Genomic DNA, 14204 nt, shown 5'->3' on the forward strand with positions numbered 1-14204 from the left:
TTCATGTAAATTTCTATTTTTTATTGATACACTTTTAAAATAAAGGTGTTTTGAAACTCAAACTCTCATCCTCTCGTCCTCTCGTCCTCTCATCCTCTCATCCTCTCGTCCTCTCGTCCTCTCGTCCTCTCATCCTCTCATCCTCTCATCCTCTCGTTACTGCTATGCTACTATGCGGTCAAAGCTGAAAGATGTTGGATGTGTAAAACTGGGAAATCTCCTGAGGACTCCTGCGGTGCACTTGGCAGCGTTGATGGGGGCGCACTCGCATAGATTGCTGGAGAAGCTTCTGCAAGACCTTCTTCTCTCCTTGCCGGAGAATTATCGAACGTTTGTGAATGATCCAAAAATGTTCGTTCAGTGGGAGGATGGGATGGTGTTCGGTTTCCCCTCCTTCGCAGTCTCCCCGGCGTGTGAAGAATGGCAGGAGGACCAGAGCAAGCTGTTGTCCTGGAACACGCCCCAAATGGGGTGTTTTGACTCACTTTGGACAAAGTCTTTATACCTGGTTTGTGTTAAGGTCCAGAACATGCGCTCGCTTGCGGATGTTAAGGTGTCGAGGCGGACTGATTTTTTTGGCACGGGGTCGTCCCCAAAGGTCTGTTGGAGGTCCCTGTACAAACCCCCCGTGGAAAAACGGGCGGGCGACCTCCAGTGGAGGATTGTACATGGGATCATAGCCACGAACAGGTATCTGGCGCACCTCGATCCTAGCACAGGGGAGGGGTGTCCTTTTTGTTTAGTTAGGGAGTCGGTCCAGCATATGTTTGCTGAATGTCAACGTCTGACAGGTCTCCTTTCTTTTTTGGAGGGGCTGGTTAGGGGATTAGGGGAATCCTTTTCTCTGGTATGTTTTATTTACGGCCCCAAATACGTACCTCGCAAAAAGATTGTTCACACACTGGTGAATTTCCTTGTGGCTGAAGCGAAGCTGGCGGTGTGGAGGTCACGGAAAAACCGTATTCAGGGGACCGGTTCTGATGATGCTTTATTTCTTTTTAAACAACAGTTGGCTGCTCGCTTAGGAATTGAGTATAAATATTATAGACTTGTGAACTCGATTGATGTTTTTGTTCAGATGTGGGCGGTCAACAATGTTTTGTGCTCTGTCACCAGCGGCAGTTTGGTGCTTAATTTTTGATGGGCCACTCGCGCGGTTTTCTTGATTCTTTAATTTTTTTTATGTATTAATACCAGTGTTGTTTGTTTTATGCTCCTAGTTTGTATGTTTTGTGGTTTATCCCCCCCCCCTTTTTGACCACTCCCCCCCTTTTCATGTAAATTTCTATTTTTTATTGATACACTTTTAAAATAAAGGTGTTTTGAAAACTCAAAATCTCATCCTCTCGTCCTCTCATCCTCTCATCCTCTCATCCTCTCATCCTCTCATCCTCTCGTCCTCTCATCCTCTCATCCTCTCGTCCTCTCATCCTCTCATCCTCTCATCCTCTTGTCCTCTCAACTCTCACCAACAGGTCTTTGTTTCACTTTTAGTTTGGGAAAGGTTCGTGTTACTCTATGAGCAATAAAGCTTTCAGCGTTGAAACAGTTACGTAAATTACAGGTTTAGAATTTATGGCCAAAGAAATTCTCTCAACTTTTATGTCCCTCAATTGCAGTGACTCCAAGCTGAGCTGGAAAAAATACAACATCCAAGTTACTGTCAAATGTAGTTGAGCTATGAGGTCATTAAAACTCAAAACTTTCAACCCCAAACTACTCATATACAGTATATATTTTTGGGGTGTCAAAACACTGTTATTTGTGATTAATTAAATTCCAAAATGTTAACCCCCCCTACCTTTTTTATCAAATTAATCTAATTTTTGCATCGGACTGTAAATCAATGTTAATCTTTGAGATCATCCAGGCGGACGCAGTGCTGGGTGTCGCTCTCCGATCTATTACAGATACTCAACCAACTTGGATTTACTCCCGTCATTTGTATATTTTTTGTACATTTTTTGTTTCAAGGCTGTACACCTTGTAATTCATTGTTAAAAAATCTAAATCAAAAATATTTGAATACAATCAGCTCCCAGTAACATTTCTGTTTGAGGCGCGGATAACTCTGTGATCACATATTTTTAGGTTTTTCTCAACAACAGGGAGCGTCCCCTGACTGGATTACAGCTCATAAACATAAAAAAACGTCACCTAAATATGCAACACTGTGTAATTGTTAATTGTTGTGATTACAGATAATGCATATCTCAACAATGTGTGATAAAATGAAAACCACATGCAGCTGCAGCTTTCTTCGCGGGACAGAGAGACATACGTATACCAGGAAAATCTCTGAATAACCTCAACAACCCAGACGTGGAATGTGTCTACCGAAGTTTTTTGTAGAACTCTTCAAAATAAATAAAACTGATCTCTCATCATCCACGTCTTTTCAATTTGAGAAAAACTCCTCCCACACACAGCGGAAACATCCAATTTTTTAAACACGTTTGGACAAGCGTCAGGCAGAGACTTTGATGTACTTTAAAGGAAAGAAGATGGATGCAAATGTGAGGTTTAGATGATGTGCGTCAAGGGGTGGAGATCCGCAGTACACTGATAATTCAGATCACAAACTATCCGTAATCCGTAATATATACTGCTCACAAAAGTCAAAGGACCCCTTTAAAGAAGAACATTAGATCCATCAGATCTCAATATGAAGTTGGATATCTATGCAAATAACGACAGGGCAGTGTCTTAGGAACAAAAGGATGCCAAGTCTTTTAATGGAAATAAAAGTTTTCAGCCTATAGAGGCTCAATTGTGTAGACACCATAAAATCAGAGTGAAATGAAGATGTGGCAGGCTAGTCCATTTTTTTCTAAAACTTAATTTCTGCAACTCAAAATGCTTTTCAGTATCCTGTGTGGCCCCACCAGCTTGTATTCATGCTTGACAACGTGGCGGCATGCTCCTAATGAGACAACGGATGGTGTCTTATGGCATTTCCTCCCAGATCTGTGTGAGGGCATCCCTGAGCTGTTGTACAGTCTGAGGAGCAACCTGGCGGCGACTAATGGACCCAAACATAATGTCCCAGAGATGTTCTATTGGGTTTAAGTCAGGGGATGGTGAAGGCCATTCAATTGTTTCAATTCCTTCATCCTCCAGGTACTGCCTGCATACTCTTGACACGTGAGGCCGGGCATTGTCGTGCATTAGGAGGAAACCAGGACCTACTGCACCAGCGTAGGGTCTGACAATGGGTTCAAGGATTTCATCTGGATACCTTATGGCAGTCAGAGCACCATTTCCTAGGCAGTAGAGGTCTGTGCGTCCCTCCATGGATATGCCTCCCCAGACCATCACTGACCCACCACCAAACCTGTCATGTTGAACCACGTTGCAGGCAGCATAACGTTCTCCTTGTCTTCTCCAGACTCTTTCACGTCTATCACAGGTGCTCAGGGTGAACCTGCTCTCGTCTGTGAAAAGTACAGGGCGCCAGTGGTGGACTTGCCAATTCTGGTGTTCTTGAGCAAATGCCAGTGGAGCTCCACGGTGCTGGGCAGTGAGCACAGGGCCCACTACAGGACGTGGGGCCCTCAGGCCACCTTCATGAAGTCTGTTCCTGATTGTTTGGGTAGAGACATTCACACCAGTGGCCCTCTGGAGGTCATTCTGTAGGGCACGAGCAGTGCTCAGCCTGTTCCTCCTTGCACAAAGGAGCAGGTATGGGTCCTGCTGAGGGGTTGAGGACCTTCTACGGCCCTGTCCAGCTCTCCCAGAATAACCACCAGTCTCCTGAAATCTCCTCCATGTTCTGGAGATTGTGCTGGGAGACACATTAAACCTTCTTGCTGCAGCACGTGTGGATGTGCCATCCTGGAGAAGTTGGACAACCTGTTCAACTTCTGTAGGGTTAAGGAATCTCCTCATACTGCCAGTAGAGATAATTATCAAGCCAAAATCAGCACGAGTGGAAAACCAGCCAAAAAAGATCAAGAGGGAGAAACTTGAAATGACCTCCACATGTAACACCAGTCCTGTTTGGAGGGTTTTCTAATTGTTGCCACTGAAGTGCACCTGTTGTTAATTCCATGAACACCAATACAGCTGAAATTGATTAACGAGGCCCTCAGCTGGTTAACCAACAAGAAGTTTACATTAATTCATGTCAGGCCCAATAAAAAAAAAGTGTTTCTTAATTTTTGTGAGCAGTATATATATGTTATATGTTAGTAGACAGAAACAATTACGATTATTTTTATTTAAATCTTATCGTTTAGCTCTGCAGTCCTCATGCAGTCTCTGGATGCATGTATCATGGAGAGACCGCAGGTGGTATATAGTTATGCCCTCAGGGTTTAATTTAAAGAGTTAAAACTCTCCAAGCTCTTTGAAGAAATGTTAACCCCTGCACAACATTAGACACGGTACTCTTCATTACCAGTCCCAAATTTGGAGGATCTGGTATGGCCACATTTTTGAACTTCATAACTTAGCTTTTACTTGTATTTTAATTTTTCTGGATATCTAATATTATTTTTTTTAGTGTTGAAATTTTGACCTTTATTTCTATAATAACAAAATTATATTCCATCCACCAACTTCTTCCTGTGTTTTCTTTTCAAGAACATACACAACAAATCCTCTGCAGGCAGATATTGTACGATGTTTTCACACACAGTTGTATTTTTTGCAGTACAAGTACAAACTTGACTGCATTCTTCAAGCTTTGAAAATGAAAAGTGTCTTTCCACATCCACCACAACTGCACATATGAGAGAATCAACATATAGATCTACATATACTAGTAAAAACCAAAGTCAGTGTTTCAGAGCAAAAAGCGTTGAATCTGCTTTCTCTGAATAAACATTCTTCAGTGATTATACCTGCTGTTGAGTAACAACAACGTCTTCTCTTCTGCTGCTATGATTAAAACCATGCAATGGTATTCGTGATGTTTTACTGGGGCTGTCAAGTCCAGTCCCCTTGACTTCAGAACATTGCATCATACACTCACCCAACGTCAAGTTATTGAAACTTTATCTAGAAATGAAACAAAAAAATCTGCAAATGGATCAGAAGTCCATTAAAAAAAAAATCTTATCTCAGAGCCTTCAACCTCTTCACCCCAGAGCTACATCACACGTGTCTAGCTGTAATCTACCAACAGGTAAGTCACCATGTGCCAAAAACACCTCCCTCAGCTCCATCCATCCATCCTCAAAACCTGGTTATCCCTTTAAGGTTCAATGGGTTGCTGGAGCCTATCCCAGCTACCGTTGGGCAACAATGGGGTTCACTCTGGACAGGCATCAGTTCATCATAGGATCCCAAAAACACGTTAAATCTATGAAATACATAGGCACGCAAAGTGATGACACTTGCCTCAGATTTGCATAGATTTAGTCAGGCTGAGAGCACAAACAGAAACAAGCATTTAAATGAGGATTTCCAGGTTAGATCAGTGATATGTAACGCAAAAACTGGGGTTGCTCTGCCTGAACAACTATTAGGCACAAGTGTTGGGATGCTATGCCTAGGTTTTATCATGATTTGTTTTCCCTGTCAGTCTCACCATGCTCAGGTCCCCTTGTGCTATCCTAGGCATGTTCACATTAAAGTTGGGGTCATCTAGACCCCACCAGACAACGCACTGAACTTTTTTTAAGGATTTTTTATCTTCACTGGTGTCCGTGACAAATATAAGATTCTGTCCACCTTTGTCATGGGATGGACAACACATCCATATAAGGGTCGGGTCATCTGGTCCCCATAAGAGAGAACAAGGGTTCAATCATCCACTTTTAGCGTATTTACGGGTCTGGTTTTCACTTTCTCAGTGTCAGGTCATCTGCTCTGTTCTGTTCTGTCACCAATTTTGTTTCTCCATGGGGTTTTTGTCATTTTCCCGGTAATTAACTACTTTAAGGTTCTGCCACCAAGCCTGGTCTCCTGCAATTGGGTCCGCCTCTACATGACAACAAGGTGCACGTTCTGACCATTACACCACTCATTCAACAGCGGCCTGGATCTGCATCAATAACAGCCAAAAAGGCCCTTGCTAAATCGATCAAAGAAGGATTACAGGCGGTAAGAAAGAAGTGCTAGAGAAATAGAGGGCTTGCTGATGCATATTTAAGCGAACACCTTCAATGAAAAGTCTATATAAACGCGTAAATACAAGTTTTAGAATTCTGCTTTCAAACCTCTTGCATTCATGAGTCGCTACACAAGTTTTTAAGTCAATTTTTATAAACAAAATTAAACTCTCATTGAAAGTTAAACCAGTAGAATTCCAAACGAGAAACAAAAGTCCTCCACCAGGTTAGATCACAAAAAATAATGAAAAATATCAACAAAAAGACTCACTTTTATAGAACTATTACTTCCAGCCAGAGCCAGATTACTGTCACAGAGCAAACGAACTGGCACAGGAGTGAACTGCAGCAGCAGTATATATGTAAGGGGGAACAGGTGAGACGAATGAGAACTAATGCAGCAGGAGCACAAGGGTTAAAAAAACCCAAACTGAGCAGGCTGAGAACAGGACACAATCAGGGACATGGATTTGGTGAAGACATTTGGATGGTGTCTCTGTTATTCAAGAGAATCTGGCTACTGAGAAAAAATATGGTGCCCGAAAATTAATAGCCATAAGTCTCTCCTCCTGCTGCAACAGAAATATCGTTTTAGGCTTTCAACCTTTTTCCCGTTTTTTCTGTCTTTTATCGACCCTTTTTGACTTTTCTTTTTTTCTCTGTGACACTCTCGCTCACACAGAAAAAAAACGGCATTTGGTGGCTCTGATCAGCTCAGTTTACTGAGTTTATTCTCATTCAAAGGCGTAAAAGCTGATAGTTCTGAAAACCTTTTAAAATATAATTTTGAAAGGTTTTCTAAAGTTTAGGAAATTTCCGCTTACACTACCGGCGAAAGTTACGATTTCTGCTTCCGGCTATAGATTGATTCTGACGCCGTCTTGGGTGTGACCAGAGGCCCCTCCTTTTATTTCATTTAAGTCCAAACCGTTTGAAAACTGATCATGGAGGAGGAATTAATAATTGCTGTTTCTGCCTGGCCCGGCCGGACATTTATGACACCAAGTCCTTTATTTATCGGAATAGATTTACCAGATTTGCTCCGCTTCGACATTTTGCTCCAAGCCTTTTTTCAACTGAGAGCACATATTGTTAGTGTTGGGCAGCGACAGTCCATTGTGAACACCATATGCTCAAGCGTGTTCAAGAACGCCTGTTAAGCGTGTTTTTTGATGTGCATCACATAGCCAGTGTGAACTAAGCATCAAAGTTTTTGTGAAAACGCACATTAAATTGCTCAAAAGGAAAAATATATCTATAGATTTGGTAAATCTATGACTATTATATTGTTTTATTATTCATTTATATGTTTTCCCAATAAAGATATATTTGATTTCAATTAATATCTAAAACCTGTAATGGATTTTGTAAGATTGTAGTTCTAGTGTTTCTTAGTTCTTGCATATAGTTTGAAGTCCTTTAACAAAGTAAACACACACCATTGTACGGTCCAGTCACTACTGTACTTCTCTTACCGTTTGTTGGGCCAGATTGTTTAATGTGATCTGGATTGCCGTTGGCTGTAGTTCCGTCAGTTGTTTTTGTGGATGGCTGGAGTGCTGGAGTGGACTGCGTGGTTGCGTTGGATTGCGTGGTTGCGTTGGATTGCGTGGTTGCTTTGGATTGCGTGGTTGCTTTGGATTGCGTGGTTGCTTTGGATTGCGTGGTTGCTGTTGACAGCGGGGTTGCGTTGGATTGCGTGGTTGCGTAGGATTGCGTGGTTGCTGTTGACAGCGGGGTTGCGTTGGATTGCGTGGTTGCTTTGGATTGCGGGGCTGCTGTGGATTGCGTGGTTGCTGTTGACAGCGGGGTTGCTTTGGAGTCTTGCAGCTCTGTTTTATTCAGGTTTGCTGTTAATTTTAAAACAGCAGAGTAAAAATAAAAGTCAGTGAGGACAATGTGGATCATTACTAATCAAACAATTGCAAGAGTAAAGACTATATGAAAGAGTACACAGGGTTAAAAAAAAATAAAAAATTGACATCTCATAAAAGCAGAAGCCACATAAATCTTTCCACACAAGCATTCTCACAACTTTTAATTTTGTCTTTGCAGTACATCTCTGAGGTGTGAGATCATGTGTGAGATGGGATAGAGATCAGGCGTGCAGCCAAAAGATAACTACACATTTAATTGATGGAGGCTGAACATCAAAGACATTCAAACTGACAAACAACTCCACAGGTAGAGTGGTTGTTTCTCAATTGAGAGTTAACTCAGCAAATGTAACACCTTTGAGATTGAAATCATTTGAGTGACATGGAGTCCAGAGACAGGGCTCTGTCTAAGAGTGGATTATGGGCTAATTATGTTCCCATACCTGTGTGTGAGAGCTGTGCCCTATAGAAATATAAAGTACATTCAAAAGATGAAAGCTTCAACTTATATGTGAACAAAGCTGAAGAACATCTTGGCTGAAGCCCATCACTCCCTGCAAACCTCTGACCACTGTCCATGAACCATAAAAAGATCTGGTGTGTCTGTTTGGTTTTGTTTTTTACTTTTTTTGTCCAACAGCTGAGCAAACAGGTAAGAGCTGAAGGCATCTGGTGTTGGACCTATTTTACTGTTACAACAGGGGTTTGTGGATCTTTTTACATTCAAGGTGCATATTTGTATAAACCCCATCTGTAATTAAGGCTAAACCTTTTTTTGTATTGGTTGTATTTGTATTCGGTTACATTCACAAAACTCAGATTGTGTCAAAGATTTAGGGTCACGGCTCTAATCATTTTTTCGGTTTAGTAAAAAGGAAAAAAACAACCTTTTTGAAAATATGACTACATATATATATGTATGTATGGGCGGGGATTTGCTGACAACAGCAGTTTCCTCTGATTTTAGACATCGCTGATGCTTGTTTGTTACGGCCATGGCCGTATTTGGTTTTCCGTATTTTGTTTAATTCTGTATCTACAGACGAAAGTTTGGTTAACAGTTTTTCTTTATGGTTCATTTGTAACATTAACATTTGGTGAAGTCCTTGACTGGATGGCTGTTGAAGTTGAGAGAGTTTTGTATTAGTTATTTGAGCAGTGAGTGCGTCAACCCTTAGGTGGACCTTGGCTGGAACAATCAATTGGAGGTGGTTCAGGTGACAATGTGGAAGTGGAGGCTGCTGCAGCTGTTGCCCGTACCATTAACCCCGATCGGGTGGATGCAAGTGCGGAGGCTCCTCCAGCCGTAGCCGGTGAAGGGGCAGACCCCGCTTCATTGCTCCAGACTGGAGTTGCCACAGAGGACGTGACGCTTCTTCTTTGGATGAAGGTGGAGCTAATGCACCTGTGAGGTGCATGCTTAGGAGTTGGGAAAGACAACCTGGCTGCTCTTGATGCCCCATTCCCTGCTCAAACGTTTGCAATTACACATTTGTTGTTCCTATTTTCGAGAATCGTAAGGACTCATATCTCTGCACTTGTCCGCGCGTTGTGGCCACTTTGACCTGGTCAAATACATGTGTGGAGTTTACTACTCCAAAGACAGCTCACTGCTCCCCTTCTTTCCTTCAGAGCAAAAGAAAACTTTGCTTTTATGGTAAATTTTCAAGTCATTCAATGATCTGGTGCCTGAAGCGCATTGCTAGGGTTTTGTGGAGTGAAAACCTGTCGACTAAAACTTATGTTTAGTTCTGTTTAGAGCAGCACACCAGTTTTGTGCTGTGCTAGCACTGAGTTGCTAGCACTCATTGGAGCTGCTAACCATTTGGTTTTTGTGCGGCTAGCATCTGTTGTTGTTTTGTGTGTGTGTAGCTAGCATTGGTTGGGGCAGACAGCGCTTCGTTCTTTGTGTGGATACTCCTCTTAGAAAAAACATCTTTAGGGGAAGAAGTTTTATTCTGAGTAGGGGGGTGTTAGGGCTGTGGACACATTTGGTTTTCTTTTTGTTCTGTGTATTTCTGTCGTCGTAGTAGTTTTCTTAGAAGTTTTGTTAGGCCCAACTCTGGTGTTATTTTTGTGTTGTAAGCTGTAGGTGTGAACTGCCATTTTCTTTAGTATGTTTTCTCCTGTGTATGTTAGTCCATTGTCATTGTTTTACTTTTTGTTTTGCAGGTAAGCTCCCTGGTGTAAAAATTAAAGAAAGTCATCATAAAGGTTTCAATTAAAGTTACCAGCAGCTTGGAGAACTGTACAAAAAGAACTGTTATACAATGCATTTTTGCCAGATTTGAACAGAAAGCTCACACACCTGGAAAACAGGTGGAAAAAAATATTGTGCTCAACGGAGGACAAACACAATTTTGTCTCTAAATTAATATTGATCATGGCATTAAAACGTTCATGAAGCATGAAACAAACGTGCTGTTTGATTAGTCAAATTGTTTCTATGCAAATAGACATAATTAGTCCATTCATTTACAAATGTTTAAATTAAATTGCTCAAACAAGTTCATGCTTCTTATTTCAGAAGCAAATATGACATGAGTTGTGCAAACCCGATTTATGCGAGTACCTGTTACTGTGGATTATTGTATGAGGAAGTTTGCAGGACATGTATGAGGGCTGTAGGACAGTGGTGAGGTGTGCTGTAGGCGTGACAGAGGATTTTAACCCTTGTGGTCTCTTATGGTTGATATGGATGACCCCACTTTTAATGTAAACGTGCCTAAGATAGCACAAGGATTAAGGTGGATGTGGGATTACATCAGGGATCAGCTCTGAGCCCCTTCCTGTTTGCAATGGTGATGGACAGACTGACGGATGAGGTTAGACAGGAATCACCATGGACTATGATGTTTGCAGATGATATTGTGATTTGTAGTGAGAGCAGGGAACAGGTGGAGGTGGAGTTAGAGAGGTGGAGGTTTGCCCTGGAAAGGAGAGGAATGAAGGTTAGCCGCAGTAAGACAGAGTACATGTGTGTGAATGAGAGGAACCAGAGTGGAAGAGTGAGGTTACAGGGAGAAGAGATAAAGAAGGTGGAGGAGTTTAAGTATTTAGGGTCAACAGTACAGAGTAATGGAGAGTGTGGAAAAGAAGTGAAGAGGAGAGTGCAAGCAGGTTGGAATGGGTGGAGAAAAGTGTCAGGTGTGATGTGTGACAGAAGAGTTTCAGCACAAATGAAAGGAAAGGTGTACAAGACTGTGGTGAGACCAGCCATGTTGTTTGGACTAGAAACAGTGGGACTGAAGAAAAGACAGGAAGCAGAGCTGGAGGTAGCAGAGATGAAGATGCTGAGGTTCTCTTTGGGAGTGACCAGGATGGATAGGATCAGGAATGAATACATCAGAGGGACAGCACATGTTAGAGGTTTTGGAGATAAAGTCAGAGAGGCCAGACTGAGATGGTTTGGACATGTTCAGAGGAGAGACAGTGAATATATTGGTAGAAGGATGCTGAGTCTAGAGCTGCAGGAAAGAGGTCTAGAGGAAGACCAAAGAGGAGGTTTATGGATGCAGTGGAGGTAGCTGGTGTGAGTATCTAGAAGACAGGGTTAGCTGGAGAAATCGGATTCTCTGTGGCGACCCCTGAAGGGAAAACCCAAAGGAAAACAAGAGTGTTGTGTAGTGTTTCTGGTATAATCCCTGTTCAGATTGTTTAACATGGTATCTTTAAGCATTTCTTTCAAAATCTGTTCTGCATCAGGTTTTTTATCTAACGATTTATGTTGCACATGACAAAAAAATTATGTCTCCATAAATACAATTCGGTTGGGTTTCAAGTGGAATTGCCCAGACAAGAGTTAAAATTTAAAGAGTGAACAGGTTTGGAAAAGAAGTGAGAATGGTGGAAAAGATGAGTTTGAACATTGACACATATAGATGATCTTACCTGAACTCCAATTCTTCATTGTCATATATACCCGATGTATATTTTCTAAAGAGCAAAAAAAGGAAGACAGAAAAGATTTTAAGAAAACAGGAACACAATGCAGATATTTTCTTACTATAGAAGACAGACAATCAGTTCATCACACAAAACCAAGCAACCAAGCCAGAAAGATGAGACATTAAAAGGCCTATGCCATGCAAAATCAACATATGAGTTTTAAGTGTTTTGTACTGTTCATTCCTCAATATAAACAAACCCCAAAGCGGTATTTTGATCCATTCACTCCTTTATGAGTATTTCTCTAAAAATCTGTGGTGAGCACCAGCCCCTACCAACCCACCAATACGAGCGGGTCATCATGAGCTGATGTCACAAAGTGAGAACAGCCCCTTCCAGGAAGAGTTGGAGCACCGCCCCAGGCTAATACAAACACACACTTTCTCTGCAGAGCTAGTGGTGATCAGCTAAAAAACTTTAATTTTAAATGCATAATTTATTGTATAATTTTATTATAATTCTAACTACTTTGTACGGTTTTGAATTCTGCTTGAAACAATATACCGAATCTGAAGAAGTCTTTTAAAGTCCACGCAGACATAAACAGCCAACATTTATGTCAATGTTTTAAAGGTTAAAGAAATCAGCAAGAAGTTAAAAAAAAGGAGCCTACTGAACCACATCAATCTAAGAAACTGTGATGTCACCATTTTTGGGTTGTATGTTTGCTGCTCATTGACTGTATGTGAGAACTGGACCCACAGACCCACAGAAAAGGGTTTTTACTTCCAGTTCCAATGAAATGAAGTCAGTTCATTTCATTGGAGACCAAAGAGGAGGTTTATGGATGCAGTGAATGAAGACATGAAAGTGGCTGGTGTTAGAGTGGAGGATGCTGAAGACAGGCTTAGATGGAGGAAACTGATTCGCTGTGGCGACCCCTGAAGGGAAAAGCCCAAAGGAAAAGAAGAAGAAGAGTAATTACAGTTTTTTTTCTTATATTTAAGTTAATTTTTCTTTTTGTTTTTTTAAATTAATGTATTTTCATTTGGTTGATTGTCCACAATCAGTGCTGAAATTAGGGCTGGGTATCGATAATAATTTCCACAAATTATTCAATTCCATTCACAAAAGCCTAAATCGATTCGATTCCGATTTGTTTTTATTCTTCAATTCAATGAAATTTTGAGTGTACACATTTATACACATTTGTTTAGCAATACATTAATAATCTACTTTGTGTTTTGAATATAAAAAAAAATAAAAATAAAAATAAAAAAAAATAATAAGGGGCGCCGCTCAGTGGACGCTTCCGCAGGGAACCTTGAACTGTCTTGTTCTTGGTTGTACTGAAAAACAATGAATTTCCCCCCAGGGGATTAATAAAGTATCTTGATTGATTGATTGATTGATATTTATATTAATCTAATCCAGTTCACATCCTGTAAATGTATCAGTGAAATAATGAGATTGTTAATATCATCCAGAGTTACATGGATTCTCTAAAGGAGAAGTTCTAACTAAAATGTTCAGATCATTAACATTGTAAACATTGTTCTGATTCTCCTGGAGGATGTTTCAGTTTGACCACTAGGTGGCGATCACGCTATAGCATTACACCTTATTCCAGAAGAACAAGAAAGAATGAGCAAAAAACAGTTTTACATCACAAATAGTTACTTTAAAATATATGTCCTTTAACGAGTTTAGAAAATTCCTGCCTGTGAGTTTATAAAGATGTTCATTTAGTCACAATGTATGTTTAGGTCAACCGAGCGTTAGCATTAGCCATCATGATAAAATTCCATAAAACGTTAGAATCAAGCTAGCGGACTTTAGCTTTATGTGCTAAATCGATTTATATTTTTATGAATCAATCATTGATCTATTAAGCTTAAATCAATTCAACTTGGTTGATCGGTTTTATTAACTCAGCCCTACTTGAACTACACCAATCAATCAATCAATCAATCAATCTAACGGCTCAAATCTTCAACGTGAGAAGCATCTGATTGGCCAGTTTACACTATAGAATAAAGATTGTACAAAAAATAGGATTATGGAGAACATGTTAAAAAAAAAGTATCAGGATATTCTGAAATTTATAATGACTGAGTAACAGTCTCAATAAAAGTCATTTTGGCTTCTTGGGTACTTCCTGTTTGCCAGTCAAGTTTTCATATACAGTTTTTTTTTCTGTTACTGAAGATCTACGAGCTTGTCTTGATATCTCCCAAACTTTTGTGACAGATGAAGTGACAAGAGCATTTACACAGCAGCAGCTGACCACCAACACAGCACACTTTTAGACTCACCGAATTGTCCGCAGGCTGGAACAGAAGAGGAACAGAAAACCAAAATGAGGACAGTTGTACAGTTTTGT

General features: G+C 40.7%; 1 protein-coding gene across 3 annotated transcripts in view; it reads right to left on the reverse strand.

Moving 5' to 3' along the window:
- Positions 1–14204, reverse strand: part of LOC112146694 — a 50494-nt gene that overhangs the window by 14152 nt on the left and 22138 nt on the right. For all 3 annotated transcript variants that reach the window (XM_024272658.2, XM_024272659.2, XM_036213372.1), the window contains exons 7-9: positions 14137–14151; positions 11825–11869; positions 7532–7906 (exon numbers count right to left, since the gene is read on the reverse strand). In XM_024272658.2, the coding sequence (XP_024128426.1) occupies positions 7532–7906; positions 11825–11869; positions 14137–14151 (435 nt within the window). The remainder of the gene's footprint in view (positions 1–7531; positions 7907–11824; positions 11870–14136; positions 14152–14204) is intronic.

This window comes from Oryzias melastigma, linkage group LG8, assembly GCF_002922805.2.
Source record: "Oryzias melastigma strain HK-1 linkage group LG8, ASM292280v2, whole genome shotgun sequence".
In the NCBI taxonomy this organism is placed as follows: Eukaryota; Metazoa; Chordata; class Actinopteri; order Beloniformes; family Adrianichthyidae; genus Oryzias; species Oryzias melastigma.